The sequence below is a fragment of the Sycon ciliatum genome, chromosome 2 (assembly GCF_964019385.1).
Source record: "Sycon ciliatum chromosome 2, ocSycCili1.1, whole genome shotgun sequence".
In the NCBI taxonomy this organism is placed as follows: domain Eukaryota; kingdom Metazoa; phylum Porifera; class Calcarea; order Leucosolenida; family Sycettidae; genus Sycon; species Sycon ciliatum.
Window position 1 is genome coordinate 32,894,511 of NC_088644.1, and position 27,414 is coordinate 32,921,924.

The 27,414-nt window shown below is 46.2% G+C and overlaps 1 protein-coding gene across 1 annotated transcript; it reads left to right on the forward strand.

Moving 5' to 3' along the window:
• Positions 1–678: 678 nt before the first annotated feature.
• On the forward strand, positions 679–21,006 carry LOC135809752 (uncharacterized). Its single transcript, XM_065323172.1, has 9 exons — positions 679–1,205; positions 6,577–6,686; positions 11,051–11,302; positions 12,978–13,062; positions 13,758–13,916; positions 14,977–15,168; positions 15,353–15,516; positions 19,256–19,383; positions 19,779–21,006. The coding sequence occupies exons 1-9, from the start codon at positions 1,016–1,018 to the stop codon at positions 19,909–19,911; spliced, it is 1,413 nt and encodes a 470-aa protein (XP_065179244.1). The 5' UTR covers positions 679–1,015; the 3' UTR covers positions 19,912–21,006.
• Positions 21,007–27,414: the final 6,408 nt, after the last annotated feature.

The following is a 27,414-nucleotide window of genomic DNA, read 5'->3' on the forward strand; positions in this document are numbered from 1 at the left end:
CAGGTTCAGTGGGTCACGTGACCATATCGACATGTGATATAATTATCATTTTGATCAGTGCATCACAGTGCACACACCTATGAGGCTATGCTAATCTAGCACGACTCATGTCAATGGTCATCAGCTACTGCCATGACGTTTAACACCAGTAAATGCGTCCACCTACCCTTTCAAAATATGCATTAGCCCCCGGCCCGTCATCCCCCTTGACAATGAACGGTGTGCCTATTCAGAAAGGTGATAGCCACTGTCATCTCGGCGTGACTATCACTCCTTCACTAAATTTTTCTGACCATATAAAATCTATCACCCATAAGTTTATTTATTTATTTTATTTATTTATTTATTCAACATCTCCTGGCCCGTCCGAAGACTGCCAATAAACATGAGAGGTCAGGTGATAGCCAAAATAATAATTCTGCCAATTTTTCTGCCGGCATGACCATGAATGCATAATGACCAGCCCCGCAAGACCGGGCAACTATTACTTCACTGACTTGTGCAGTTGTGGCGCCTGATGACCATGATGACTGGGCACTTGTTGTTGTGTGGCCAGAACGGCAGAACTGCCAGAACTTACTTTGGCAGAACTGCTCTCAGTCTCAGCGCATGCAGCATGCATCCTATCGGTATCACGCGTTGCCGGGCGCTTGGCCTGGGCTGGGGTGTACGAGCGCCGATCTACCGAGCTCCGGAGGCGGAAGCATGATTGTACAGCCAGTTCATCAGTTGGCATTGTTTCCCTTGCACACATTCCAGTTCTTCTTCTTTTGCAGATTAGCAGGATCCGTAAATAGAAAAGCTCTCCGCATTCTCCGTCCTGGACGGCATGCGGCCCAGAACCAGTGTACTAGTATTCGGAGCTAACAGTAGCAGCACAAGCTAAGCCGGTAGTTGAACGCGTGGTGTCATAAGTTTGCAGATAACTAGATCCGGTACTGAAAATTCTTCGGCAAGGGTTTCGCTCTTGGTGGTGAACCTGTGCGGCGAGGACGTGGCTGTCCGACTTACTGGGATGAGAACCTCGTCGACTGCCACTGTGATGTGGATTGTTCCTTCGCTAACGGTACTGCTACTGCTTGAAGCTGGGCTGCTCGCCAAATCTATTCCCGCACCGAACTGGGATGGAAAGGACCACTCTGAAATTCTCAAAGACCTGGTGCTGAACTACGAAGATCATACCCGTGACCCACGGGCGAATACTGGTAAGTAACGACCTACTAAAGCCATTGAGGAATTTCATGTCACGTTCGTCCTTCATCTTGCCGCATTGCTGTCTGGAGTGCAGAAGGTATAATTAGTTAGTCATCTTGTCGCATTGCTGTCTGCAGTGCAGAAGGTAGTAATTAGTTAGTCATCTTGTCGCATTGCTGTCTGGAGTGCAGAAGGTAGTAATTAGTTATTTCCAGAGTCTAATATACATGTAGTAATAATAGTGAGGTTTTGCATTCTGAATTTCGGCTCGGCGTTTTTCGGTCATTTGTCGAACATCAAATGTCGAATTTTCGTACCAACGTTTGTTTTGCAAGTCGAACATGATGTGTTTTCATTTCGTGAGCTCCAGCATCAGCAACGTCCTGTCCTGTGCTCCTTTTCTTGCTGATTCCAACGAACTTTGATCGCCCAAAGAGTCGAGGGCCTAACCTGCCTCCTCAGTCGCCTCAGAAAAACCAACTCCATGGCCAAGTCAAATTGTATGCGTATCGCCATAGTCGTTTCAGCCCCACCGATGACGGTGGGGACACTCCAGGCGAAAGAGAGTAGACAGGAGCAATCAGAGGTAGCCTACGATGCTGATATCGCCGAAGACGCCTGGAAAGCCATGCCGAGATAAGAAACCTCTTTGAATAAATCACTCGCTAGTGCTCTTCTACAAGAACATTTTCCGAAAAGTATTTTCGGCAAAGCGAGCTTTTTCCGAACAACCATGCCGAATCTTCGTGTGCATTTTCGACCTCGCTCCCGCGTGCCGAATCTTTTGCCAAATTTTGGAATGCAAAACCTTACTATTACTTATTCCGACAGCGATCCTTTTCACAATGTGCACCATGCATTACCCATCACTTCCTGAAGAAAGTGAACTACAGGTATAAGGTTGGTGGTTATAGTAATATACCAGCTATAGTGTTATCTAACTCGGATGGTGAGTCTATTAAATTATTGTGAAAAGAAGAAGGACCAAATGTTACGAGTTATGACTAACTGTCCACCAAGGTAACCAGATCATATACAGTCAGCGAGTGCGACAAAATGGCACAAAAGTGGCAAGGAGTACTTGGAGAAGTGTTGCAGAAGTGTTGGAGCTAGGTGTCAGGTCGCCGAATGTCTCAGTACTCCTTGTCAGTTTTGTGCCATTTTTTCGACTGTATAAGATCTGTTTACATTGGTGGACAGTTAGTCATAACTCGTAACATTTTGTCCTTCTTCTTTTCACAATAATTTAATAGGCTCACCATCCGAGTTAAATATTGCACACCTGATGAGCTGTCATGACCTATATGGCGAAACGTACATCGTGTGGAACTACTTGTTATTGTACATAACTAGTCCATCATACATGATAGTGGAGTTCAGTAGGATGTTGGCATTTCGGTTTGTCACAATTCGTCTTCGCTTAGCTTCCCCTTTCTTCGTTTATTACATAAACTTGAGCCTCTCAAGTTGGGTGGTCTGTTGCTTTGCGTCGTCGAGTTGTAGTCAGGCCGGTATGTCCAATAGTCTTACTAGTTTCGTCATCATCCACATAGCCAGCAATCGCATGTCATCACGTACATTGAAAATCAACATAATTTTGCGAATCGATCTTTTTTTCAGGATCACTTTTCAACGAGGACGAAGCAAAGTCGGCCGAACGAAGCCTAGAGGAAGAAAATCACCCTCTCCACTTCACCATCACGATACTGACATAGATACGAGATGAAACCACTAAAAAATCCACAAGAAAACTGTACGGCCATCATCGCGCTGACTTTGGTCTGACTTTGGTCTGAGAATTTCTATCATGATCAAAAATGTACGAGGAGCACTCAAAAATAAGCCACAGACGTACCTTTATCGCTCTCTACTCCTTTTTCAAGGCACAAAAGTCGACTCTCCACTTTCAAACCAGGAGCCAGACATACCAGTGGTCCTTTTCAGCTGCTCCACGAGCGCAGGAAATGTTCACCAAGGGGCGCAGAGCAGCATCCATTCCAGAAAAAGAGCTAAAACACGAGTGAGACTGCATGACTGAGTACATGAGTACATGAATGAGTACATGCAGAAAATAGTCAATTTCAGCGTTTCTGCTCCAAAGAGCAACTAGCTTCGACTAGAAACAAAGATTACACCAAAGGATCAAACAACAACCATTTTCTGCAGTTTTTTTTGCAGATAGCTTCCTTGCGCTTGGCCCAGCACGCCAAAAATCACACCTCGGAGGAGTACAAAAATTACAACTCTCAGATGTCCTCGATTGCTGGCCATGGTAACTTTCGGCATTCTTTGTTGCCGTGATGCGTAGCTCGTGCTCTTCTTCGTTGCACTTTCCTTCCCCTCTTGGACCTTTCCGATCCTTAACCTTCCAAGTTGGAAGGTTGTTGGTTTGCGCCTTGGAGAAGTGTTGGAGCTAGGTGTCAGGTCGCCGAATGTCTCAGTACTCCTTGTCAGCTTTGTGCCGTTTTGTCGCACTCGCTGACTGTATAATATCTGGTTACGTTGGTGGACAGTTAGTCATAACTCGTAACATTTTGTCCTTCTTCTTTTCAGTATAGTGTTATCATTATTATTTTTGGCGCTGCACTCTGCGTATATATTGCTCTTGTGTGGCTTCCACGGTATTCATTGTTATTACCTGACAATGGCCAAGTGCCGAAACGTTGTAAAAATAACGGAACTGGTTCGGATGTGATGTGCAGCGCTATGGGAATGGGTGTGTCCACCCGAATTCTTTTCACAGATGAAGCTGCAGGAAGCCTCAGCCCTTCTTCAAATACAGTCGTCCCTCTCTAATCCGGCACTTGTTTATCCAGCACTCTTGCAAACCAGCACACTTTCTGGCAAACGGATTTTTTCAGTTCATTTTCTATGCTTTAATCCGGCACTTGAATTCCGCCTCCAGCAGCTATTTTCTGCAACAAATCACTCAAACTGTACATAATTCGATTTTCCAATCCAGCAGTTGTACATCGCATGCTGTCAGGGACCATTGTAACATACACAACACATGTAACATATGAAGTGTAGCCGAGATACGAGAGCAAGTGCAACGGTTCGGAGTGATCGACAAGTAAAGTCAAACTACAGGAAGTTGAGACTAGATTGTGAGATGTTGAACTAGGAGCGAATAGAGGCTTTTATAAGATTAAGGAAGGCATGCTTGTCTATGTTCTAGGTGGAATGCAATAGTAAATGTTGTAGAGGTCGAGAGAAGAGTAGGCGTGTGGATGGAGTCGCATGAGGCTACACTTCCTAAAGCATTGCTAGAACAGCGGGAGTCAATAGTTGTTATGTGCGAGGTGGTCAAGGAAAGGTCAGGCAGAGGAGGTGACAGCTAAGCGGAGTAACAGAGAAAGCGCACTCTCGGAATGCATTGATTAGTTGATTACAAAAGCAATGTGTGGGAGAGGAGCGTTAACTGGCGTATCAAGTATGCTGTGCATGCAGTGCGTGGTATATGCTAAGGTCGTGCGTTTTGGCTCAAGAGGTGCAGGCCGGTATACACTGTAGTTCTAGTCAACTGACTGACTGTCGGTGTTGCGTCATTGTACATAATCTAGTAGAGGTGAAGAGGCGCTACACATACACTTGGGAATATCCTATGCCAGTGTATAGGATATTCCCGCCAAGTGTGTGTTAAAGATATGCATTCCGCAAAGTACTTGGATTGACACAGAAAATCCCTACCATTGCGCGAAATCACGCGACACCTGTACATTTTCGATCTGCGGGATGAAGATGACGACGTCCATGCATCAGGTATCAGGGGGTAGTAAGATACTGGTATATTACTACTCCACGCCTCAAATCGTGCTGTCAAGCGTATGCGGCGGAGTGTAGCATGCCATCCCTTACACTTTCCAGCTCAGGGTTACCCTCGCTACCAATGGACGAAATTTCAGGGTCACGGCTTGCGCAACGGCTTTGTCCTGTGCGAATGGCCACTCGACATACTCAGCACAAATTTTCTATTGCATGCATGCACAAAATGTTTAACTTTCGTATTTCTGGCGACTTTACCACCGTCGTGGAGGCTGGTTGGTGAGGAGCAGGTAGCCATCCCTTGTGGAATCAAACACATGGTTCCACAGTGTGGCTGATTCTGCAAGAGCCAGGTCCATACGAGGAACATTCGCTTTGTCTTTTGCCATCGAAGTAAGTCACTTTTCTTGTTCTCAGTGTTTTTTACGTTCAACGTTTCTGAGATTTTTGAATTATTCACTTTTCATTCTTTCGTACTTTATTTCTTCATGTTCACCGCCTCACTTGCCTTCTGATCTGGAGAATGTGACGGAGGTGACTGTTGGTTACTGCCTGGTATAACGGTTGTCGTGCTGTTGCTGTATTTCCGTCCTGCTCGCGACGTTGTAGATCACAAACAATTTGAAATCACATGAATTGTACTTACCGTCGTGCGTGCGGTATTAGGAAACACTGTGCAGATTAGATCATCGCAATGTATCTATATGTGTATCTGGTCATCCCGTGCCACGCAAGAACTCCAACCAGACGCATTCATCCTCGGCCCTGTTGATCGATTGTCCAATCGTCTTTCCTTGAAGAACGATCGATCAAAAAAAATCGAGCTCGAGGACTTTTTGCAAAAAAACGGCTGAAAAAAGGAAGAAAAAAGGGTGCTCAGAATGAGATTCGAGTACACAACCATGGTCCCAGCAGTTTATGTGGATGTCGCTTATAGATGCGCGATTTCGCGCAATGATTTTGACGTACAACACAAACATGTATGTTAACATGTGGGCCGGGTTGGAGGGCAGGATTTGATAATCCAGCACCCTTGTTTATCCAGCAGAAATTGCTGTTCCAAAAGGTGCCGGACTAGAGAGGGACGACTGTATAGTGTTATCAGCTTCAAAGTTCAAAAGCCAAAGTATCTTTTGCACTCAAACTAGACTGGTTATTAGAGTTGTTGTTGTTTGTTGTTTCTTTATTTTACTTCACCATATGAACAGGCAAGACTGCCTTCTCACCGGGGCTATTGGCCCACGGCTCTCACAATATGATGAAAATCAGAGTAATTGGCTATAGCAGTATATCGCCTATTGTGATCAAATTCTCATTTCAAAACCACTCAGTTGCATACATTTTGGATCGTTTATTTAGAAAAGCGATCCTGTCAGCTTTTCTATTATTGTGTTCAAATTGTAATTGACAGTACAGTAAAACCGGGTGTAAGCGACCTCCGGTTTTAGCGACCACCTGCACCAAATGCCCTGAGAATGCTTGTTATTGGCTATAATTTTGAAAAATGTCCCAGGACGACCCTTTCCTCCTGAATTGTTTGTCGCCCAGCCCCCAAAGTTGGTGCTGCGTGCCTGTTCAGTGCAATGCCATTCACTGCGTTGCCTGCTTGCTGTGCAGAATGCAGTGTCAATGCTAGCTACACTGGCCAGTGTAACCTGGACTGTCAGTGTGTGGATGGCAAGTGGAAATGCTGTCGGCTCAGGAAGAGTGTGAAGAACTTATCACAGGTATGTATTTGCTCCATCATTAGACGGAGATAGCCGTAACCCTTTGAGTATGGCATCACTGGTGTACGATTATGTGCATCTAAGATGCATGAGTACAGAGTAGGATACGACGCCACCTAGAATTAATTCGTTGTTTCGGGTCGCTTCACTCATCCGTACAAGGGTCGGTCTGGTTTATTATTATTATTTTTTTTTGGTTACTGCCATATGCATACACATGTAATCATACCATGTTTCTGCAAATAGTAGGCCGGTCTACTATTTTTTTCAAACTCGTCCTACCCCGGCCTTATAATTGAGGACGGTCTTGTATTCGAGGACGGTCTTTTATCCTTTCAACCCAGTTTGACCCCAGTCTTCTATTTTTCGCCACACAGTTTTACCCCCATTCTTCCATATTTTTCTACACAGTTTGAGCACGTTCTTCTATTTTTTCCCACAGTTTGAGCACGGTCTTCTATTTTCACTTAGTAGGCCCGATCTTCTAATCGGAGACGGTCTTGTATTTTTTCAATCGCCCCTGCCCCGGCCTTGTATTCGAGGAAGGCGTTGTATACGAGGACGGTCTTTTATTTGCGGAAATACGGTAGATTTTGCACATCGAATATCCAAGCTTTTGTCCATCTAGCCAGTCGATGAAATCTGACCGTAGACGATCCAGCGATTAAGGGCAAAGTTCCCTCCAAGATCGGTGTCGACCAAATCTTGGCCACGCTGGTTAACGAGTCTGACGAGCAGCTCTCACCAAAACTGCTGTCAATGAGCGAAGAGGTGGCGGAGCTGATATTGTTTCAGGACCGATTGCGGATTTCGGAGATATAGAAGACAACGTCGTCACCAAGCGCTGCATCCTGTCATTCTGCTGCTTCCGAGGTCGATGTCTGGACTGCTGAAAATCGATCGCGATCCGCGGATTGGGAATGATCTGCTCTAAAATCACTTCAGGTACGGTCTGGGAGTTTTCGACGCGAAAGGCCCACCCGTCGTGTTCCGTCCAACACATACGCTCACGTCGCTGGCATTGTCAGAGCATGTTTTATTTCGTCCGTAGTTGCTCTGAGCAATGCTCTGTGGAAGCAAAATTGAGATGTGAGAATGTTTGAAGCCTGTTCCTGGGATCCTCACAGAAGCATTCCTTGCTGCTTGCTGCTTTCGTGCGCAGGAATCATTATTCATTAGTAATACTTTCTGCAATCATAAAGGTTGTTTCAGGTCCGGTGACCTGAAACAACGGCTTAATCCTGGGTGGTCGGACAAGTAATATGAACTGTCCACCTCTCCAGACTGAGTAGAATAAGACGTACTACTATTTTTCATTCTGGATACTCTTTATATTGTTCTGAGTGCACAATTAATTCCATCCATTGCTATTTTGCGGCTATCGTCTCCTGGTCAACTTGTTCTTAAACAAAGTCTCTTTAAGAGAGCATGTCTGAGAATACCAAAGTATGTGTGCAAGTGGATCTCTCCGATTTCGCTCAAAATTTGCAGGTAGGTTCCCTTTGGGGTGTGGATCGATTGTGCAAATCCCTTGAAAAAGTTTCTGAAGGGAACCTTGAAATTTGCATACCCCTCAAAAATGGCCGAAATATCACATTATTTATGGGTCTAGAAACGAGTCACCCCACAGCGTAGACGAACAAGCTATGAACAAAACTCCATCAAGCCAACATTGCCTCACCTTAGAAGAGTTCCTGGAGCAGTACCGCTTAGCCACGCCAGCATCCCAGAAGACGAGGTCCATCACCCCCTGACGCCACAAATGATCGTCTTGAAAATAGCCAATTTACAAGCGCTGGCAAAACAGCCAGCTACGTCCTCAATTGGCCAGAACTATACACCGGCAGATAGTAGAACACCTCTTCTAGCGCTGAGGACATCTTCCTTTTGGGGTTTTCTTGAAATAATCGTTTTTGAATTTTTCCACTCGACCATGCTGAAATACGGCCAAAGTCATACCTGCGCAGGAAAGCTCGCCCCTCCGCGACGTCTCCTCAGCAATTTCTACTCCAACACTACTCCCAAGGCCGCAGAACAAAGTATAGTGTTGACTCTGACAAGGAAAAGCAGCGGTGATCACTTGTCACTCCAAACGACGAGCTTCTCCTTGCGCCACCAATAATTTTTTGTGCGACTGTTGATGCAAAAGTGACTGAAAAAATTAGAAGGCCTGAGCGCAGTTTTTGAATTTTATTGCAAGATGCACGGTGAAATCACGTGCCTTGTGACGCAAGAATGCCAAGTCGCTTGGCCCACGGCTCACGAGATTTCAGAGTCACCTTTGTCAAGTGCGCTTGTTACTCGCCTTGAACGCCCGTTGGTCTGGAAGTGATCACACTTGTGTTGTTACCTGCGCTCAAGAACACGCTGATCGTGTTGTAGGCCTACGAACCGGGACTTTCCCTGACCATGTAGGTCGAAGACCAGTGAAATGATGATGAAATCACATTCTTTATGACGTAAGAAATCTCTCATGCAGTTCACGCGACAAGTGCGTGCAGCCAGTGCTGCTCGCGTGCCAGTCAACACAAAGGGACCGAGCTAGCCGCTTTTGTCGAGCATCGACATGAAAACAAGGGACTTTTACTGTTGGACTATGTTCGGGATTGCAGGAGGTAAGTGTGAACTGAAAGACGAATAACTCTCCATGCTGTACGGGGCATATTTCAACGGCTTGCTGCCATTGCAACACTCCTAGGACAGTTTGTGGGGGTTCTCAGCAGTTCAAGCAGGAAATGAAGCTATTCTTACCTCTGCCATCATGGTCTGTTCCGAGTAGCGTTCCAGGCACATTCGCGATCGATGGCCGCGCATCGTGATGCAGGAAGCGTCATCCTACGTCACAGAGCACGCGATCTCACCGTGCATCTTGCAATAAAATTCAAAAACTGCGCTCAGGCCTTCAGTCACTTTTGCATCAATAGTCGCACAAAAAAACATTGGTGGCGCAAGGAGAAACTTGTCGTTTGGAGTGACAAGTGATCACCGCTGCTTTTCCTTGTCAGAGTCAACACTACACTTTGTTCTGCGGCCTTGGGAGTAGTGTTGGAGTAGAAATTGCTGAGGAGACGTCGCGGAGTGGCGAGCTTTCCTGCGCAGGTATGACTTTGGCCGTATTTCAGCATGGTCGAGTGGAAAAATTCAAAAAGGTTTATTTCAAGAAAACCCCAAAAGGAAGATGGGGGACATGTCCTCAGCACTAGAAGAGGTGTTCTACTATCTGCCGGTGTATAGTTCTGGCCAATTGAGGACGTAGCTGGCTGTTTTGCCAGCGCTTGTAAATTGGCTATTTTCAAGACGATCATTTGTGGCGTCAGGGGGTGATGGACCTCGTCTTCTGGGATGCTGGCGTGGCTAAGCGGTACTGCTCCAGGAACTCTTCTAAGGTGAGGCAATGTTGGCTTGATGGAGTTTTGTTCATAGCTTGTTCGTATACGCTGTGGCGTGACTCGTTTCTAGACCCATTAATAATGTGATATTTCGGCCATTTTTGAGGGGTATGCAAATTTCAAGGTTCCCTTCAGAAACTTTTTCAAGGGATTTGCACAATCGATCCATACCCCAAAGGGAACCTACCTGCAAATTTTAAGCGAAATCGGAGAGATCCACTTGCACACATACTTTGGTATTCTCAGACATGCTCTCTTAAAAAATTCAACCCATGGTGTGAAGAAACCAATGAACAAATTGATTTGCTAGCATAATTACAAGTAGTGGTTTTTCAAATCGACCATAAGAAGAAATAATCGATAGAAAATAACGTGTGCGTACTCACACGACGACACCAGAGGAACAATAGGTGCGTGCATTTTGTTCCTCTTGTGTCGTGGTATGAGTACGCACTATTTCTGTCGATTAAAGGACTTTTGTCTCCTCGCTGATTTATTGAAAGAAGAAATTTAGGTATGAGGGCAAAAGAACAGGTTAGGCATACAGGAACGTTAGACACAGAGAAGAACTTCCCTAATGGAAAATGTGTGTTGGTGTTTGCTTTGCTTTTGAAATTTTAGGTATGAGAGAGATACTGTACTGATTGTTGGCCCCGTTCAAATTCCGGCCTCCCAGGGCTAAAACACATTTCGGCTGCATTACCCCTATCGGCCTCTACTCTTGCTGCCTGTATACACTGTGACACTGAGACTTGCAAAAAAATTTCTTCCGCAACAAATATTTAGGCCAAATATGCCCAGGCCGAAAATAGGCGAAAATAAACATGCGCCTAATATTTGTTGACTGACAGTGCACCGAAAGTACTGACAAAGAAAGTACATGTACATTGAAAATTTGTGAAGTTCGTTGTGATGATTTTGAAGTTCTATCTATTTTTCTGCTGGTTTGTTGATCGTTCCTTTTTTGCTATGCAGGAAGAAAGAGATCGATTTACGCATGCATACTTGAAAGCTGTCAAGAATGAAATATACAAGCCAGCTATGCGCGCTATCCTTTGGTCGCACGCAGCGTTTTTCTGCAAGACTATAACGAACAAGGAGCAGTTAGTCTACAGTGATGCGGTGGGATATCACAACTTGCTTTTGCTGGCGCTGGAGAGTCTGCTGCGTCTGATCGACTGTCGTGTTACCCTCCCCTACTGGGATGTTGCCTTGGAGTACGAGAAGGTAAGTACTTCCTATCTGCCCGTTTGACAGTATGGTAGATGTTCGTACAAAACGCTCGAGCGCAAGACTTGTGCAAGTTCTACGTTTGCGAAATTCACAGTTTTGCTCACTTTCGGAGTCTCTTTGCTATCGTCGATGACCTCATCAAATGGCTATTGGGTTGCCCGTGAAATGAGGGTCCGTACGCTCAGCTCCACTTCCATATTAATTTTATGTAATCTGCGGGCCGAAATTCCGCCAAATATTAGGCCACACGTTTTTATTTCTATGTTTCTCGTCACCTGAAAATCTAAAAACATATGCGAGAGGTGGAAAAAAATAAAAAAATGACCGAAAAATAAAAAAAGTTTATCAGACCTTTGTTCACACTAAAATCCACCAATACACAAAATAGCATCCATAGTTAGCAACTAGTATGTGGTAGGAGCTTCTGTCACAATCTGTGCATGTGCAGCTAGATTGCGCACAATAATTGGTGACCTCGCAGGCCAGGCCACATTATGTACATGTGCATGAGTATGCTGGTCCCCACATGCACAGTCAGTGCAGCACATTTTTTCTTTTTTTCCTCCAGACTCCTGAATCGTATGCGCGCGGGTGACGAGAAACATAGATATAAAAACGTGTGGCCTTACCAGTGACTCAGCAGTGCAGTGATGACAATTACTCAAAATTGATAAAAAAAACTTCAACTATGGGAAGCCCAAAGCTCATATGCCAGCTAACCCATGTTCTAGCTTCCTGGTGAGCACAAATGCTAACATAGATATTCACGGATTTAAAAAAGGCCAAAATCATTTTTATGTTACGAATTATGACTAACTGTCCACCAACGTAACCAGATTATAATACAGTCAGATCATCCTCCGCTACCAATGCCACAGTATGGATTGAATCTTAGTAAGAGACAAAGCAAAGCCGTCAAGTGCTGAAGAGGAGAATCCTGAATAACACATAAATAAGCCAGCCTCATAATATACATATAAAAACCTAAAAGTGCATGTCCCAACAATACATGAATACAGATAGATGACCATGTTCAAATCCTCAGACATCAAGAGGGATGCTCGCGGAGATACCGTCACGTCGGATAATGAACGTGGAAGCAAGGCAGATAATTATAGTACTAGAGGAGTAGAAACGTGTACTGATTTAGTTCATGCTGGTCTGAAATACTGAAATACAAGCCTGTAGTTGATGTGGCTCTGCAGACCGCATGCACGGCTGATTTCCAGGATCTGCACAATGGCAATTCCAGCACCAACGCCAACAAGTACAGCCCAGCGGTGGTTCAATGTGTCCAGGACGCTTGGCAGACAGCCGTCCTTGTGCAGACCTTGGGTGACTGGTGTGCACACGCCCTCCACTGGGTGCGTGCTGAATACCGGCAAAAAGGAGCCAAATTTCAAGCTCTTTGCCACAAGCATCACAACAAAAGATATTCAGACCTAGTTTCGTGCCTTCTTTTCGAGTGGACTGTTTGGACGAAAGCTGTCATTCAAAAATATTGATTACCACTTTTAAAAGCATCACAATAGTGGTTATCATGCATCCAACAACGCCTAAATGCAACATCCCACTGAAGAAAGAGGTTTGGCTAGGGTTTTTCTTTCCATATCAAAATCTAGTGGTGAGAGCGTTCTGATTCGTGCCTTGTTTTGGTTTCACGTGGCAGAGCTATTCGGAGCAATTACCAGAAGGGTTTGGAGGAAACGGAGTGCCTCCTGATTACTGCGTGCTCGATGGGCCGTATAGAAAAGGTAACTTGGCAAGCTCGTTTAAGCTACTAAAATTAAAAATTAAATTAAAATTAAAATTGAGACTGTTACTGGTACAATTTTCGTCTGATGATCGATTTTAGAAGTTCGTGAAACTCGGAGTTACGAAACCGCAACTGCTCGTTCTTCTGTCTGACTATCACTAGTATGTTGACAGTGTGTACTGTTATGACCTGGCTTATGTTTCGCTGTTTTTCTCCACAGCCTTTAAAACAACTACTGTTTTTGGATCAAATACTGGAATTCTGTGTAGATGGCTTTGTTCACAGTATTTACCTTGCTTCCCATGCTAACACTTTGGCTATAGCTCTGAGTGGAAGTTCTACATCAAGACAATAACCTCTGTATAACGTTATTATGTGTAAATGCCATGGGTCCATTCTGGTTCGGGAATATACAATGTCCAAATGCGCCAGGTGATGGTGCGATTGAGTACAAAACATCATGATTCACGGTATACCCTGGGCAGCTAAATTAAGCACGGTCACTACTTCAGGCCGCCGTTACCATAATATGTCTAGATTATGAAAAACCCAGGTCCAGGTGACCTCTGGGAGAAACCCAGTGAAACGTACCAGCATGGAGTTACTGTGCCGGCCATGTTTGATATTTACCAAATTTTAACCGCCGAGGCCAATGCCAATCAATACCACAACGTTCCTTCTGTCGATCTTCAGGAGAATTTGTCCTTCCAAAGTTTGTGTACAATGGCGTGGAGCTACCCTTCACGACGTGCTTGAAGAGGAACATATCTGCTACAAGCACCCCCTTTTCGTATATGATGTTCACCGCAATGCTCACCATACCGCCGGAAAACTCGGAGATGTTCGATTTAGGTAAGCACCACAATAAAGGTGCACGTGTGTCAATTGACTCGGGTATTTTTATGATCACTTGTTGATGAACATTTCATCTGTATAGGATCATTGCCACCAGCTTTCCACCAACACTGGAATTCTGCTGAATGCGGGTGTCCCATCTGGTTCGCTTTCTATACATGTATAACGATGAGCTGATTACCGGTATATGATACAGCAACCACTGTCATGTATGATATCGAAAGGAACACAGCACAACAATTATTGTAGTGTTGGTTACTTGGATGTTCAAATCCCGTCACTGAATTGCACAGTGACTGTCTATCTGAAAAGGGCAACAGAAGTCCATTGTTTTTTGATATCCCCATATTCGTTATCAGATGCTACGGCTGCGTTTACACGACAACGCACGACCAGTTTTCCGCTTTCAGTCCTGCATTTCTTTTCTCGTTTTCGTGCGTTTACACGATCAAAGCTGATCCGAGGTGGTCTCGGTTTGTATTGTTTTCGCGCGTCTACACGGGAGCAAAGGATCCACCAAAGTTCGTCATGTGCCAAGTGTTGTCGTGGAAGCACCAATCACACTCAAGGAATAGTTGAAAACAGGCCACACGACAACACTCGTCACATGACGAAAAGTGTAAAAAAATTGATTGTCGTATCCGTGTGAACGGCCGAAAACGGAACAAACGTGACGGAAAACGAGGTCACCAGACCGTTTCGACTGTTTACATACCCAAATTTATCCGGCAGAACATTTCCGTTTTCAAATTGTTTCACATTGGCCAGCGTTTTGGTTTTCTTCAGTTTTGGTGTACAACTTTTACGTTTTGCTCCGTGTGTACATGTGTAAATGAACCCTGCACCCGAAAGGATTTTGTTGCGTTTTCACCCCCAGCGTTGTCGTGTAAACGCAGCCTCTGAAAAAGACATTGCCTGCCCTCTAGCCTGGCAGTAAATTCTCGCAGAATGTTTACTTTAACCATGCCTCTAGATTAGTGAATATCAGGGAGTCGTAAAATACCGGTATTTTACGACTCCCTGGTGAATATCACATCCTTGTTCAATTTGTGCACAGGATTTTTTCTCGACTTTGACAGAAACTTCCACGCAAGCATGGGTGGCACCTTCGAAGGCATGGTACCAGCTATGGACCCACTGTTTTACATGATTCATAATTTCGCAAACAAGATGCTGGTGAATTTCCAGATGCAAGGGCCGCAGCATCTAATCGGTGGAGGGCTCTGGAACAACACAGTATCTGTGACAAGTAGGTATAACGTTAAAGCTACCAGTGTAATATTCTTTGGTCGATGTGTTGCCGTGGTTTGGCATGTGCCTAATGCCTGCCTAGATGTGCATAGAAGCTCAGTGAAAGCAGATGCAGATTCATCACCAAAATGGATGATGGTTGCAATAGCATGAAAAGAGGTTTTTTTCATGTTGCCATGCAGCTTTCCAATGGTTTCAGAACAAGGATTTTCTTGATGCCACAAGCTTTCCGAATGATGTATGCATTCACTGGGATGCAGTCGCCGATCAGGAGAAGCTGATTCAGATGGGCTACTACGCAGGGCTAGAAACACCACGTACCCACCACATAGCACTGTCGTACAAGGTTAGTTGTGATTGTCAGGCTGCGTTTACACGGAGACGAAACGAAACGGAACGAAACGGAACGAAAACGGGCTGGCCTGGAATCGTTTTTTTTTCAAACCGTTTACACGAAAACGGCAAATCGTTTTGAACCGTTTACACGAAAACGGAAAACGGGCGATCAGGCTGGAGTTAGCACGTGCTGGCTAGGCGCAAGGGCCCTAAGTAACACGTTAGTTGGAGTTCGTAAGTGCTGGTGGTCGCAAAGGTCAGGTATTTCCCGCGAAATATAGTCCCGCGCGGAATGGTTTCCATGGCCGCGCTCCGTTTCCAATCGTTTTCACTGTTTTCACCGTTTACACGAGAACGAAAACGTTTTGAAAACGTTTTGAAAACGTTTCAAAACACTTTGAAGTGCGTTTCCATTTCGTTCCGTTTAGGTATCGTTTTCGGGCGTTGTCGTGTAAACGATAGTAGTAAACGCTACGATTTCGTTCCGTTTAGGTTCTACTTCGTTGTCGTGTAAACGCAAATCGTTTTCAATCGTTGTCGTGTAAACGCAGCCTCAGTAAGAATACTCTAGATGTTGTATGCCTACATGCATGGCCAGAACTGGGTCGTAAGCAAATGAAGAATCTTTGCTCTACTCGGATTTTTTTTAAACAGAAAGGTTCCAGGCTGTCCAAACGTGTGCTGAATGCCCTCGGGCAGAGCTACTTACAGCAAGTAGAAGAGGATTAACAGTTTGTTTCACGCGTTGTTGTCTGATGATCTCCTCAGCGTGCGTGAAACTCTGGCTCACAACAAATATTTCATCCTCTGCGCCTTGTACTAAGATTTAAATTATAGTATAAAAAACCTCCAGTCATTTGCGTGCTCTAAAAAGCAGTTAATATTTCTGGTAATCACTCGTATAAAAAACCTGTATAAAAAACCTGGTGCTGTAAAAAACCTGGTGCTATAAAAAACCGCTTTTTAGGAAAAAGCAATCCAGCATGGTAATACAGAACAAAAACAGCACATATTGGCTCAGAGTTTTAAAAACAGCACAACGAAAAGAAAAACTGGAAAAACAGAATAGAACGACACGAAAGGCAGAAAGTGGAAGTGAGCACAAATAGGCTTACGGTACTCCTGCTTCTCCTCGGCCTCCTTCTTGGGTTTTTTCTTAAGCTTTAAACTGAGTCGCTTCTTCCTCTTCTCAGGCGTGGGAGCCATCATGTTGATAGTGACATTAGACCAAGTTGACCCTTGAGCCGAAAGAACTGATGGAATGGGACTGGCTGCAGCAGGCTGTGCCTCGTTTCCACGAAGGCAGAAGTGAAGCGTAGTGTGGAACCATACAAACTGAGTCACCTTCTTCACATCCAGTGTGGTTGACGCATCGGCGAAATACTCCTTTAGGAGAACCCAATCATCATCAGCAATACTATCCTTGTGGACAACAGGAGCCTCCAAACCAGTCCGCTTCCTCTCCTTTAGCACAGCATCCAAGAGTTTGTTGTACCTGTTGAAAACCGGACCTTGCAGGCTGATTCCTCGCTCTCGAGAGTTCAGGTGGCGTTGCCCCGCGAGCAGCAATCATACTTGCACGCTTGTACTCGGATTTGTCCTGCTTTTTAGCCGAGCAGTAGAAGTCTTCGAGCAGGCCCGCAAGTTCTCTCTCTGTGACATTTTTCCAGTCGCAAGATTTGCTATCCGTTTGCAAGAAATCGGAAAAAACAGTCAACCAGAATTCCGTTGCCATTTTGGTTGACTTCGGCACTGCGCCCTCCAACAGCTCGTCTTTCCTTGTGGAAATTACAGGTTCAAAACGCGAAGACTCAGCCATAGTTCTTCAAAAGCGAAAAACAGTTACAAGGAAATGAAAAAGGCAACGTTCTTGCTCAATGCACATGGAAATGACAAGAAATTACTGCGCATGCGTCCCCCTTTACCCAGAAGTCAAGTGCAAATAAAAATCGTTTTTTACACTAAAATTTAAATAGAATATAAGCTTCGCCCTCGTGTTTACGGGAAAAAAACCCTCGGCAAAAAACCTCGGCTTCGCCTCGGTTTTTTGCTTCGGGTTTTTATTTCCCGTAAACACTCGGGACTCAGCTTATATTCTATATGTTAGGTACCTCCTCCCGTACCTTTTCTAGCTGGCCTGCATGCACTTACGTACTCACCTTTTGTCTCCTTTTGTTCCGTTGGCCTGGGTAGCTACTTGCGCGCCCATATTTGCCATAGCTACCCAGGCCCTTTATCTTGCCGTTCAGACTTGATCTCTCTCTCTCTCTCTTTTCTCACTCTTCAATGTAGTCGTTTCGTTCGTCTTGGTCTCTTGTCTCGTCGTCTATAATAAATGTCGTCCCCCAACCTACCTGTTCCCGTTGAAATGTCTGGATATGTCGTCAGTCGTCCTGTTTCGAATTCAACATTGGCGCCCGATTATTGATCGACCCACGACCCTGAGATCATCCCATGCCCAGCCGTCCTCAACCGCCATTCGTCTCGTCTATGTCAACCTCGTCTCGTCCATGTCAGTCTCGTCTCTCCTATGCCAACCTCGTGTCGTCTCTATCAACCTCGTCTCTCCTACGCCAACATTGTGTTGTCTATATCAACCTCGTGTCGTTCAAGCCATGCAGGTCAGCTACCTTTCTCTCTTTCTTTTTTTTGTATGCGTTCCTTCTTCGTCAAATTTATTTTCGTGAATTTTTTTGTAGTGTGTGTGCGCGCGGGTGTCCTTCATTAATATTAGGGGTCCGATCATGGTGAGCCACGCTCTCTTATTTATGTCGTATATTAAAGTGTAACTAGGCTCTATTAGCCGTGCAAAATACTAGTCATCAGAATACAATTCAAGTCCCTCGTCGAACTCCAATAGTTATTTTTTGGGCCATGTTTTGAAGGGGCGTTTGGGCCCGTTGTTATTGGCAATGTACACACTATAGTATGAGTAGTACAGGAACGTTGACGGTTGTAATGATCTGTAGACTGTAGTGCATTTTTTAGTCCACACTTTTGTGAGGCCCGTGCGTTGTGTGTGTTTGTTTTCTCCATCAGTAATTTTTTTTTTAAATCTTTTTCTCTCTTTTTTTTTCTCTCCGCGAGGACGCGGGATTTTTTTCATGGAGGGGTGGTATGTTAGGTACCTCCTCCCGTACCTTTTCTAGCTGGCCTGCATGCACTTACGTACTCACCTTTTGTCTCCTTTTGTTCCGTTGGCCTGGGTAGCTACTTGCGCGCCCATATTTGCCATAGCTACCCAGGCCCTTTATCTTGCCGTTCAGACTTGATCTCTCTCTCTCTCTTTTCTCACTCTTCAATGTAGTCGTTTCGTTCGTCTTGGTCTCTTGTCTCGTCGTCTATAATAAATGTCGTCCCCCAACCTACCTGTTCCCGTTGAAATGTCTGGATATGTCGTCAGTCGTCCTGTTTCGAATTCAACATATACATAAAAATTGGATTGATAATACTAGTTTCAGTTCACATGTCACTCATGGAAGAATCAATGGGCTTAACGCATCTGTCAATGAAATCCAGGCAGAACAGCTAACAAGAGGCATCTTAATATTGTTGTAACGTATCGCAGGAAGAACAACTACGCAAGCGCAGCATAATTTTCCACGAGCATGAGCCATTTTTTCTTGTCTGGAGCCAGCTCAAAACAGTCAAATATTATCAAAAATTGGATTATAGGAGACACAAATACGATCATGCCCCTCGGAAGGGTACGAATTGTTCTAGTGCACATTCTGTCTTCTCTTTTGCAGGAGGTTAGGGATATGGACATGGACAGCAAGGCTGCAGCGAACTATGTCCAGTTCATAAAGTCCCTCAGGGCCACCTTTCTGTCAGCGTTTACCAATGATGAGAATGGCTTCCATCTGACCAAGGACTGGTGAGCTCTATGTAACATCTCTGTTAGGTTGCACAGTGCAAGGATGGAAAAGAATGGACCATTAGAAGCGTAACACTTCCGTGCCTTTTCAGTGTTCACCATACGCTGTGATTTTTCTAATGCAGGCGTTTGGGATTTTGGATTCTAATAAAGGCAGTGCAACTCGTAATGAACATTGACACTCATCACATGCTTTGAACGTGCTTTGTATAACGTGGCATCCTGGAAAAGGAGACATCACAACAAATTTTGCCGTCGAAGAGACAAGGTTTAAATTTGCATTCTCTTGGTTAGACCCACCAAAGCCGTCAAAGGACAAAGAACCATGTTCATGAATTAGCCACAATTACCTGAGGTGCAATACCTATTTTTTTATTATTGTTGTTTGGCCACAGGTACAAGCTGTTTATGGCTGGCTTCGGAAACAGGAAATTCCAGGTGCAGCCCGCATGTTCGCAGTACTTTGATCTGGATCCGGAATTCGAGAAAACCACCGTGTCACCTGGTGTAGCTGAGCTCATTCCATAACAGCCTTGTGGTTTTTTTTTTCAATGTCTCAGCTGTTTGGCCGTTTCATCTATTCCATGGGAAGCTCTATACAATTTATTGATCATTGAATGGTGGTGACATGACATTGTGTTGGTTTCAGAATACACATCCTTGCCATTTTCGTTTTGCGCATCTATTTTCCGCGGGTAGTGATTTTGTGAGAGAGATAGAGAGAGAGAATGTGTGTGTGTGTGTGTGTGTGAGAGAGAGAGAGAGAGAGAGAGAGAGAGAGAGAGAGAGAGAGAATGTGTGTGGATGTGTGTGTGTGTGTGTGTGTGTGTGTGTGTGTGGTGCAATCCCAGCACAAGTTGCTATGGCTTCTGTCGTAGCATTGCTATCATCGCCTCCGGCGATTGGCGTCAAAGGTCAGGTCAGGTGTGTGTGTGTGTGTGTGATTTAGAGAATGAATGTGTGTGTGTGAGAGAGAGATTTAGACCATGCGTATGTGTGTGTGTGTGTGTGCGCGTATACACGCGTGTGAGGGTAGGTGTATGTGAGAAAAGGGAGAGAGTGTGGGTGTATGTGTGTGTAATGGTGGGGGCATGTGTGGATTTGGCATTTAAGTCCCCAGCTCTATTCTATGTCATTCACGCTGGAACTGCTGCTGCATAGCCCCAAGTCTGAAGACTTGGCAACTTCACGCCTGCATCTGACTTTTGCGCTATGATACGCGTCGCCTATGATACCCCTCAGAATTTCCCACCTTGCTCCCCCTTATGTTCAGGCTGCCCGTTTAGAAGCCATCAGTTGCCTGGCGATCGTAGTAATACGTGAAACTCAGAGTTGTGACAAACCTTCCAATCTCTCTTGTAATACAGAAATACCTATATTCTGCCTGTGACTACTCACAGAGAAAGAGTGGTCGCAACTGTACATTCCGCATGTAACTGTTCGCATGGAATTATAGTGGTCACAGCTGTATTCTGTGACCGCTCATAGGGAATTATAGTTTCCACAACAAATCCTGCAGTACGAAGCACTCTGCGAGCAGTCACGAACTGTGTACTTTACACATGTACATGTATGGTGATTTGTGACTGGTCATGGGGCATTGTGACTGGTAAACTAATTTGTGACTGGTCATGGAGGTTTGTGACTGTTTGACTGGTCACGGGGACCGTGATTGGTCATGGGGCCTTGACTGGTCACTGAGTCCTACATATATGCAAAAGGTGATAGTATACATGTGGCAATGGCGCCAATGAAGGTGCTAATAGACAGGCGTAAGATGCATGAGGTGCGAGGGAGTGTAAAGTTATAGCGAACAGGGGAAAACTGTTACATCATCCCCCTCCTATGGAGAGGAAGGAGCTTATAACCCAAATGCTCAAGTGGAATGGAGTACAATAAGCGCAAACACGTGCGAGACGAAAAAAGGCTTCGCACTGAAGTAACACAATAAGACGACTGAAACTCCATGCAAATAAAAGTGTAATAAGCTCAAAAAAATGTGTAAGGTGAAAGAAGTTCAACTGCAAAACTCAGTGGGCAGAAACCAAGGTTTTGTTCTGAAGTGGAACAATGTCATTACCAGATTCATCCAACAAATAATGTTCAGGCTCCCAAGTGGCATCAGAGTAGCCTTGCCACTTGACTAGGTACTGAAGCTGATTCTGCCGGCGGCGGTGACTGAGAATGTTCTCCACCACGTAGCGGGTGTGACCATCAAGGTCCGTGATAGGCGGAGGCGTAGGCTGTCTCCTATTAGGAATAGCGTTCTTCTCGTAGGCACGGAGTGCCGACACATTAAATACCGGGGGACAGCGGCTGGTATGAGGCAACTTGAGCTTGTAGGCGTTCGGGCCGACCACCTGGGTTATAGGAAAGGGGCCAAACCACTTGGGGCGTAATTTATGGGATGGTCGGTCCCGAGCTTCAGGAGTCAGGAGGAAATCCTGGTAGACCATTACCAAATCTCCCACCTTCAGCTTTCCCTCGACCCTTGTCCGATCTGCATAGAAGGCCTGACGAGCTTGAGCTTCCACTAGCGCATCTTGTGAGATCTTGACCGCGTCTTGTCTTGCTTGCAACCAATCAGCTGAATCTCTGCCTCCCTGAATAGGGTTGAGGAAGTCGGGTGGCGCTTTGGCTCAATGAATCCCTTCTCAAGTAATTCTGACAGCTGTGACTGGAGCTCGTCCATCTCTGGTTTCGGCAAGCCGTAGGCGGGTCGAGACGGTGGTCTGGCTCCATCTTCTATCTGGATTTCATCGTCGACTGGTCTCTTCGGTGGAAGCTCATTCGGCAGCTCGTCTGGAAATAAATCCTGGTACCTCTCGAGCAGGTTCTGGATAGCCTGTTTCTGTGATTCCTGGAGTTGTGGCCCGGAACGATTCTCCTCCTTTGCAGCAGTGACCCATGCAAGAAACCCCTCTGCTCCACTCCTCAGGGCATGACGAGCTTGTCGGCCACTGATAAACATGCTTTCCACAGTTGGCCGGCCGGCTGTCGGCGGGTTAGCTGAAGGCAATTTGGCAACAAAGGGCTCACCGTCCAACTGAACTTCGTTCGTACGGAAAGTGATGCTGGGGTTGTTCCTTGTAAGCCACGGCTTGCCAAGAATAGCGTCGTAGCGAGTCAGGGGATACACAGTAAAGTGCTGTTCCTCACTGAAGCCCCCGACTGTCACCTTTAGCGTGCGTGTGGAAATCTGCGGGACCTCGCTGGTCGAGCCGTCCGCCAATGTTACGCTCAGCATTTCTGAGCTTGCATCCGTGTCAAGATGATGCTTTCGAACAAAACCGTCTGCAATGAAGTCATGCGTCGAACCGGAATCTATCAGCATCACTGCACGGCGACCGCCGATCTTTCCCTGTACACGCAGTAGGTCGTGTTCAGGTTCATCACCGACGCTGACGATGCTGACAGGACACCTTTCTGCAACGGGACAATTTCCTACAGCTATGGGTGTCTCCGGCTCAGTAGGTTCCTGGAGAGCAACGTCTTCAACCTCCAGAGCTCCGAACCGGTTAGCGACTGGTAACGGCGTGGGTGCTTGGGTCGTCGCCAGTAAGCGCACCCCCTTTCTTACTGGCGACCAGTGTTTGGGTAGCGCTGTCCACCCTCAGTACAGTCTTCAGCGAGGTGGCCTGGCTTCCTGCAAGCAAAGCAGTGTCCCAATGCTCGCAGTAGGACACGCTCTTGGTCCGTCAGCTTGCGGAGGCCCTGGCCACGGAAGCTGGGCACGGAACGAGACTCTCTACTGGCTGGTGGCCCCGACGCCGGTGGCCCTGACGACTGCTCCACGGTGTTTGCTGCCATGACAACTTGCTCCAGGGTACGTGGATGCTCACGCATGACCTGTCGCTGGATGTGCGGCACTGGACCCCTGACGAATAGCAGCGCTCTGGTGTGGTGGTCGATTTCCGGCACTTGCAGGCTGAGGCGAGTGAAAGCAGCAATGTACGCGTCCAGCGACCCGTGCTGCGCTGCGGAAATTAGTCCCATACGCGAAATTTCCTCGTTGTGCCGTGGTCCGTACACATCGCCAAGTGCCGCTTTCAGAGCAGGCCAGTCGGAAAACACTTGGTTAGCTTCCAATGCCGCTATCAACCAAAGACGAGCGTTTCCAGTCAAAAATCCTGCCGCGTAGTCGACCCTCTGTGCCGCATTTGGGAGTGCCAACGACCGTAGGGCCATGTCCATTGCAAACGTCCATTCTTTGAATGTAGCGGAATCTCCTCCAAACACAGGCAGCTCTTTCGTAAGGCGGGGTGTTGGCTCCCACGGTTCCGAGTTCGGATGTATCGTTCGGTTTCCTTGGCTAACGCACTGAGCGGTCTTGATATCGTTTATCAGCTGAACGACGAGTACGAGGAGCGTAAGCAGAGCGACCAGAACACCTGCCAAAAGCAGAGTAGTAACCATCCTCTGCTACCAGTGTAACAGGTTTAATCGAACTTGAAAAGTAAGAGGCCTGGTTGAGCGTGCCTCAACCAGTTATATGCAAAATGTGATAGTATACATGTGGCAATGGCGCCAATGAAGGTGCTAATAGACAGGCGTAAGATGCATGAGGTGCGAGGGAGTGTAAAGGTATAGCGAACAGGGGAAAACTGTTACATCGCGCTCCACAAAAACAAAAGATTAGGCCATCCAGAATTAATTCGTTGTTTCGGGTCACCCGACCGACCGTCTTTTTTCACCTGACCGCAAAATGTTTTTTTATAGTGCATGCAAATGTACAGACTAGACTATGTACACATGCGACCCTAATAATAGCAGTCCAGATATCGACCTCGAAGCCCTGGCTAGCCAAATGACAGGATGCAGTGTTTGGTGACGAAGTTGTCTTCTATCTCCGATCCGCAATTGGTCCTGAAACAGCATCAGCTCCGCCACCTTGTCGCTATTTACAGAAGTAGGCCTCGGCGGGTAATGCCAGTTATTTCAGCTCAAAATGCTTTTAGCATTGCTAGTTATTCGGTCATATAATGCTCGTTAGAATGCTAATTTGGACTTGTAATGCTTGTTGAAAAGGCAATGTGAACCACTCATATGGCATTGTGTCATAATGTAAGCCACACTGCACGGAATACTGCTATTGGAAGTACCTAGTACTTTGAAAGTAGATTATAATATTATGGTGATGCTATTTCAAATTGATGTGGAACTGAAGTTGCTATCATGAACTAGCAGTGAATAACAGTAAATCAGAACCCTACGTCCACAGTCTTCAAAGTACTTTGAGGGTGCATACGGAATGCCATTTTGGAAATTTAGTATATTGTGTGGTGTGAAAAAGTACAATATAAGTCAACGTATCACTTCGTGGAATGAGTCAATCAGCACAGTGGGCAACTAGTGCATGAGTATAGGTAATCAGTCCAGACACCAAGACTTGGTGATTCATTGCAGCAATCCATTAGCAACACAATGGGGCATAATACGGGCACCCAGTGAACACACTGTCACAATAGTAGGAATGTTACTAACCCTCGATATGCTTGCTCCTTTGGCTTTGGGCAGTCGTGTGCATGCCTCACCGGGCTCATCCTCCACCTCTGCCTCGTTCTCGTCTTCCTTATTATCCTCCTCTGTCTCACACTCTTCCTCCGAAGAATCAGAGACTTCCAAAACATTTCCATTTGATGTACTCATGGTGCAAGCAAGCCAGCAGTGCATGACTCTGTGAATAGGAAAGACAAGGTTTCTTTCCGTTTCCCATGATGGCATCAACGTGGTACGTCTATACCTAGCAGTCGCCACTAAGATTCGCAACAAGAGACGCATGTTGCGAAGTCGCAGGCTAACGTTTAAGCAAAACTGCCAAAAGCCGCTGGTACAAAGTACAGTGTGTACGTTACATTGTAGAGCTCCTGTTTTATTCAGTAATGCACACTCGACTCATGAAGTGAGAAAATGACACTTTTGGGCGCTAATGCTTGTTTCGGCTCCAAATCCGGGTACAATGCTGGAGCATTGCTAGTTCTCAAAACGATGCTCGTAATGCCAGTTATCGCACCCCACGTGAGTGTCTCCATGGTTTGAGCCAATCAGCGGCCTTACTGAGCGTGCAATATTCCCCAGTACACCGCCAGCCAATGTGGATGCACTGCAGTGCGATATTGCACCCCGGCGAGTGAGCGTGCAAATAACCTATAATTATTTGCACGCTCACTTCGAAGTGAGCGTGCAAATATAGGTTATTTGCACGCTCACTTCGAAGCGAGCGTGCAAATATAGGTTATTTGCACGCTCGCTTCGAAGTGAGCGTGCAGTATCATTATAGCCAATATAGGTTATTTGCACGCTCACTCGCCGGGGTGCAATATCGCACTGCAGTGCATCCACATTGTCATCTGGTCATTGGCTGGCGGTGTACTGGGGAATATTGCGAGTCGCTCCGCCAAGCAGTCGCTGCTGGCTTGCTGCAGCACACCAAAATAATAATAATTGGTCGAGGACGCTGTCGCGGAAGCGAATGTGGACCCGGCTTGCGTCCGCCAAGTCAACTTCACAAGCTCCGTGAGAGTCGAGACAGCAGACGCCCAAGTATTGGAGAAGACTGTCGACAGCCGATTTGAGAAACTGTCCGACGCCGCCATCGACAGCCTCGTTTCTGAGCAGAAAAACAAAAACACAGAGCAGGCAACTGACAAATGGCTCCGCTTATTCGACGAGTACTGTAAAGACACAGGACGTCGCTGTGACCTGAGTACGGTTACGGCAAGCGACCTAGCTTACATTCTGCGACATGCATACGTCGAATTCCGTCCGAAGAAAGCTGGAGTGAAGTTTTTTTTTTTTTTTTTTTTTTAATTTCGGCCAGTCGGCTACTAATAGTACTATCATTTTCGTCTTGGGGGCTAGACAAGGGGAAGTAGCCATGTCGGGGCGTGAGCCCGCCTTTCGGCACCGGGAGTTGCAGCTCGCTCGACTTGACTCTACTGAGTGCAGAGGACCCACACCTTGATCTGGTGAGCTGCGTCGTGGGGATTTTGCAGTCAGATGTGCGACTGCGGGGCTCGAACCCGCGACCTCTCGGGTCGCAGGCAAGCGCAGTACCCAATGTACTGAAGTTCTACTCTGCATCAAGCTTGCTCGGTTTCCGTTCCGCAATACATCGCAAGCTAGTCGAGTTGAAGCGGCTCATGAACGTCCACAGTGACCCAGCGTTCAAGGACGCAAACATTGCATTGAAGGCTTTCCTCCTGAAGCCAAAGAAAGCGGGGAGAAGTCAAAGCGGTGGAGCACAAACACCCCATCAACGACGACGACATGAGCAAGCTGTCCCGCTACTTCCATGATCTCCCGTGTATACAGCAGCTGCTCGAAAGAAGTGTTCCTCTAAAAATGAGCGCGACTGGTTGTGCTGTGTTGTATGACTGTGAAATGATAGCAGGGTTGCATGCAGCATGCTAGCCTAGGGTTGCACCAGACCGTGTCAAGTCACACACACAAGTGTGTGGTGACAGACTGTGTGGTGGCAGGGGTGCGATAAATGTATTACTGCACTCGGACGCGTGCAATACCGGCGTCGATACTCTGCACTTACGGCTTCGCCGTTCGTGCAGATATCGGCCGGTATTGCACTGGTCCTTGTGCAGTAATACATACTTACAATGCTAGCATTACCCGCCGAGGCCTATACAGAAGTAAGGTGAGACCTGCTCGCCGGTCAGACTCGTTTGCCAGCGAGGCCAAGATCTGGTCCTGGAGCCGTGGAGGGGACCTGGATCTGATGCGACAATGACTGCGCTGGATTGTCTACACTACAGTCAAATTTGATCGACTGGCTAGATGGACAAAAGCTATTCGATGTACATGTACATGTTACATGGACGTAACCAAAATAAAAAATAAACCCGACCGACCGACCCTGGTACGGATGAGTGAAGTGACCCGAAACAACGAATTAATTCTAGGTGGCCTTACAGAAAATACGCAGGGGGGGGGGGATTACGGGGGAAAGTATGCACAATATCAGAGAGTCAAATAAGTGAATGGAGGGGGAAGCGGAGTTAGAGCTATTTTTCGTCT

Bases quoted from the DNA above. Each gene is read 5' to 3' on its own strand.
- LOC135809752 (XM_065323172.1), top strand. From the start codon at position 1,016: ATGAGAACCTCGTCGACTGCCACTGTGATGTGGATTGTTCCTTCGCTA. The intron at 1,206-6,576 runs GTAAGTAACGAC...CTTGCTGTGCAG, and splicing joins TGACCCACGGGCGAATACTG to AATGCAGTGTCAATGCTAGC. The intron at 19,384-19,778 runs GTGAGCTCTATG...GTTTGGCCACAG, and splicing joins TTCCATCTGACCAAGGACTG to GTACAAGCTGTTTATGGCTG.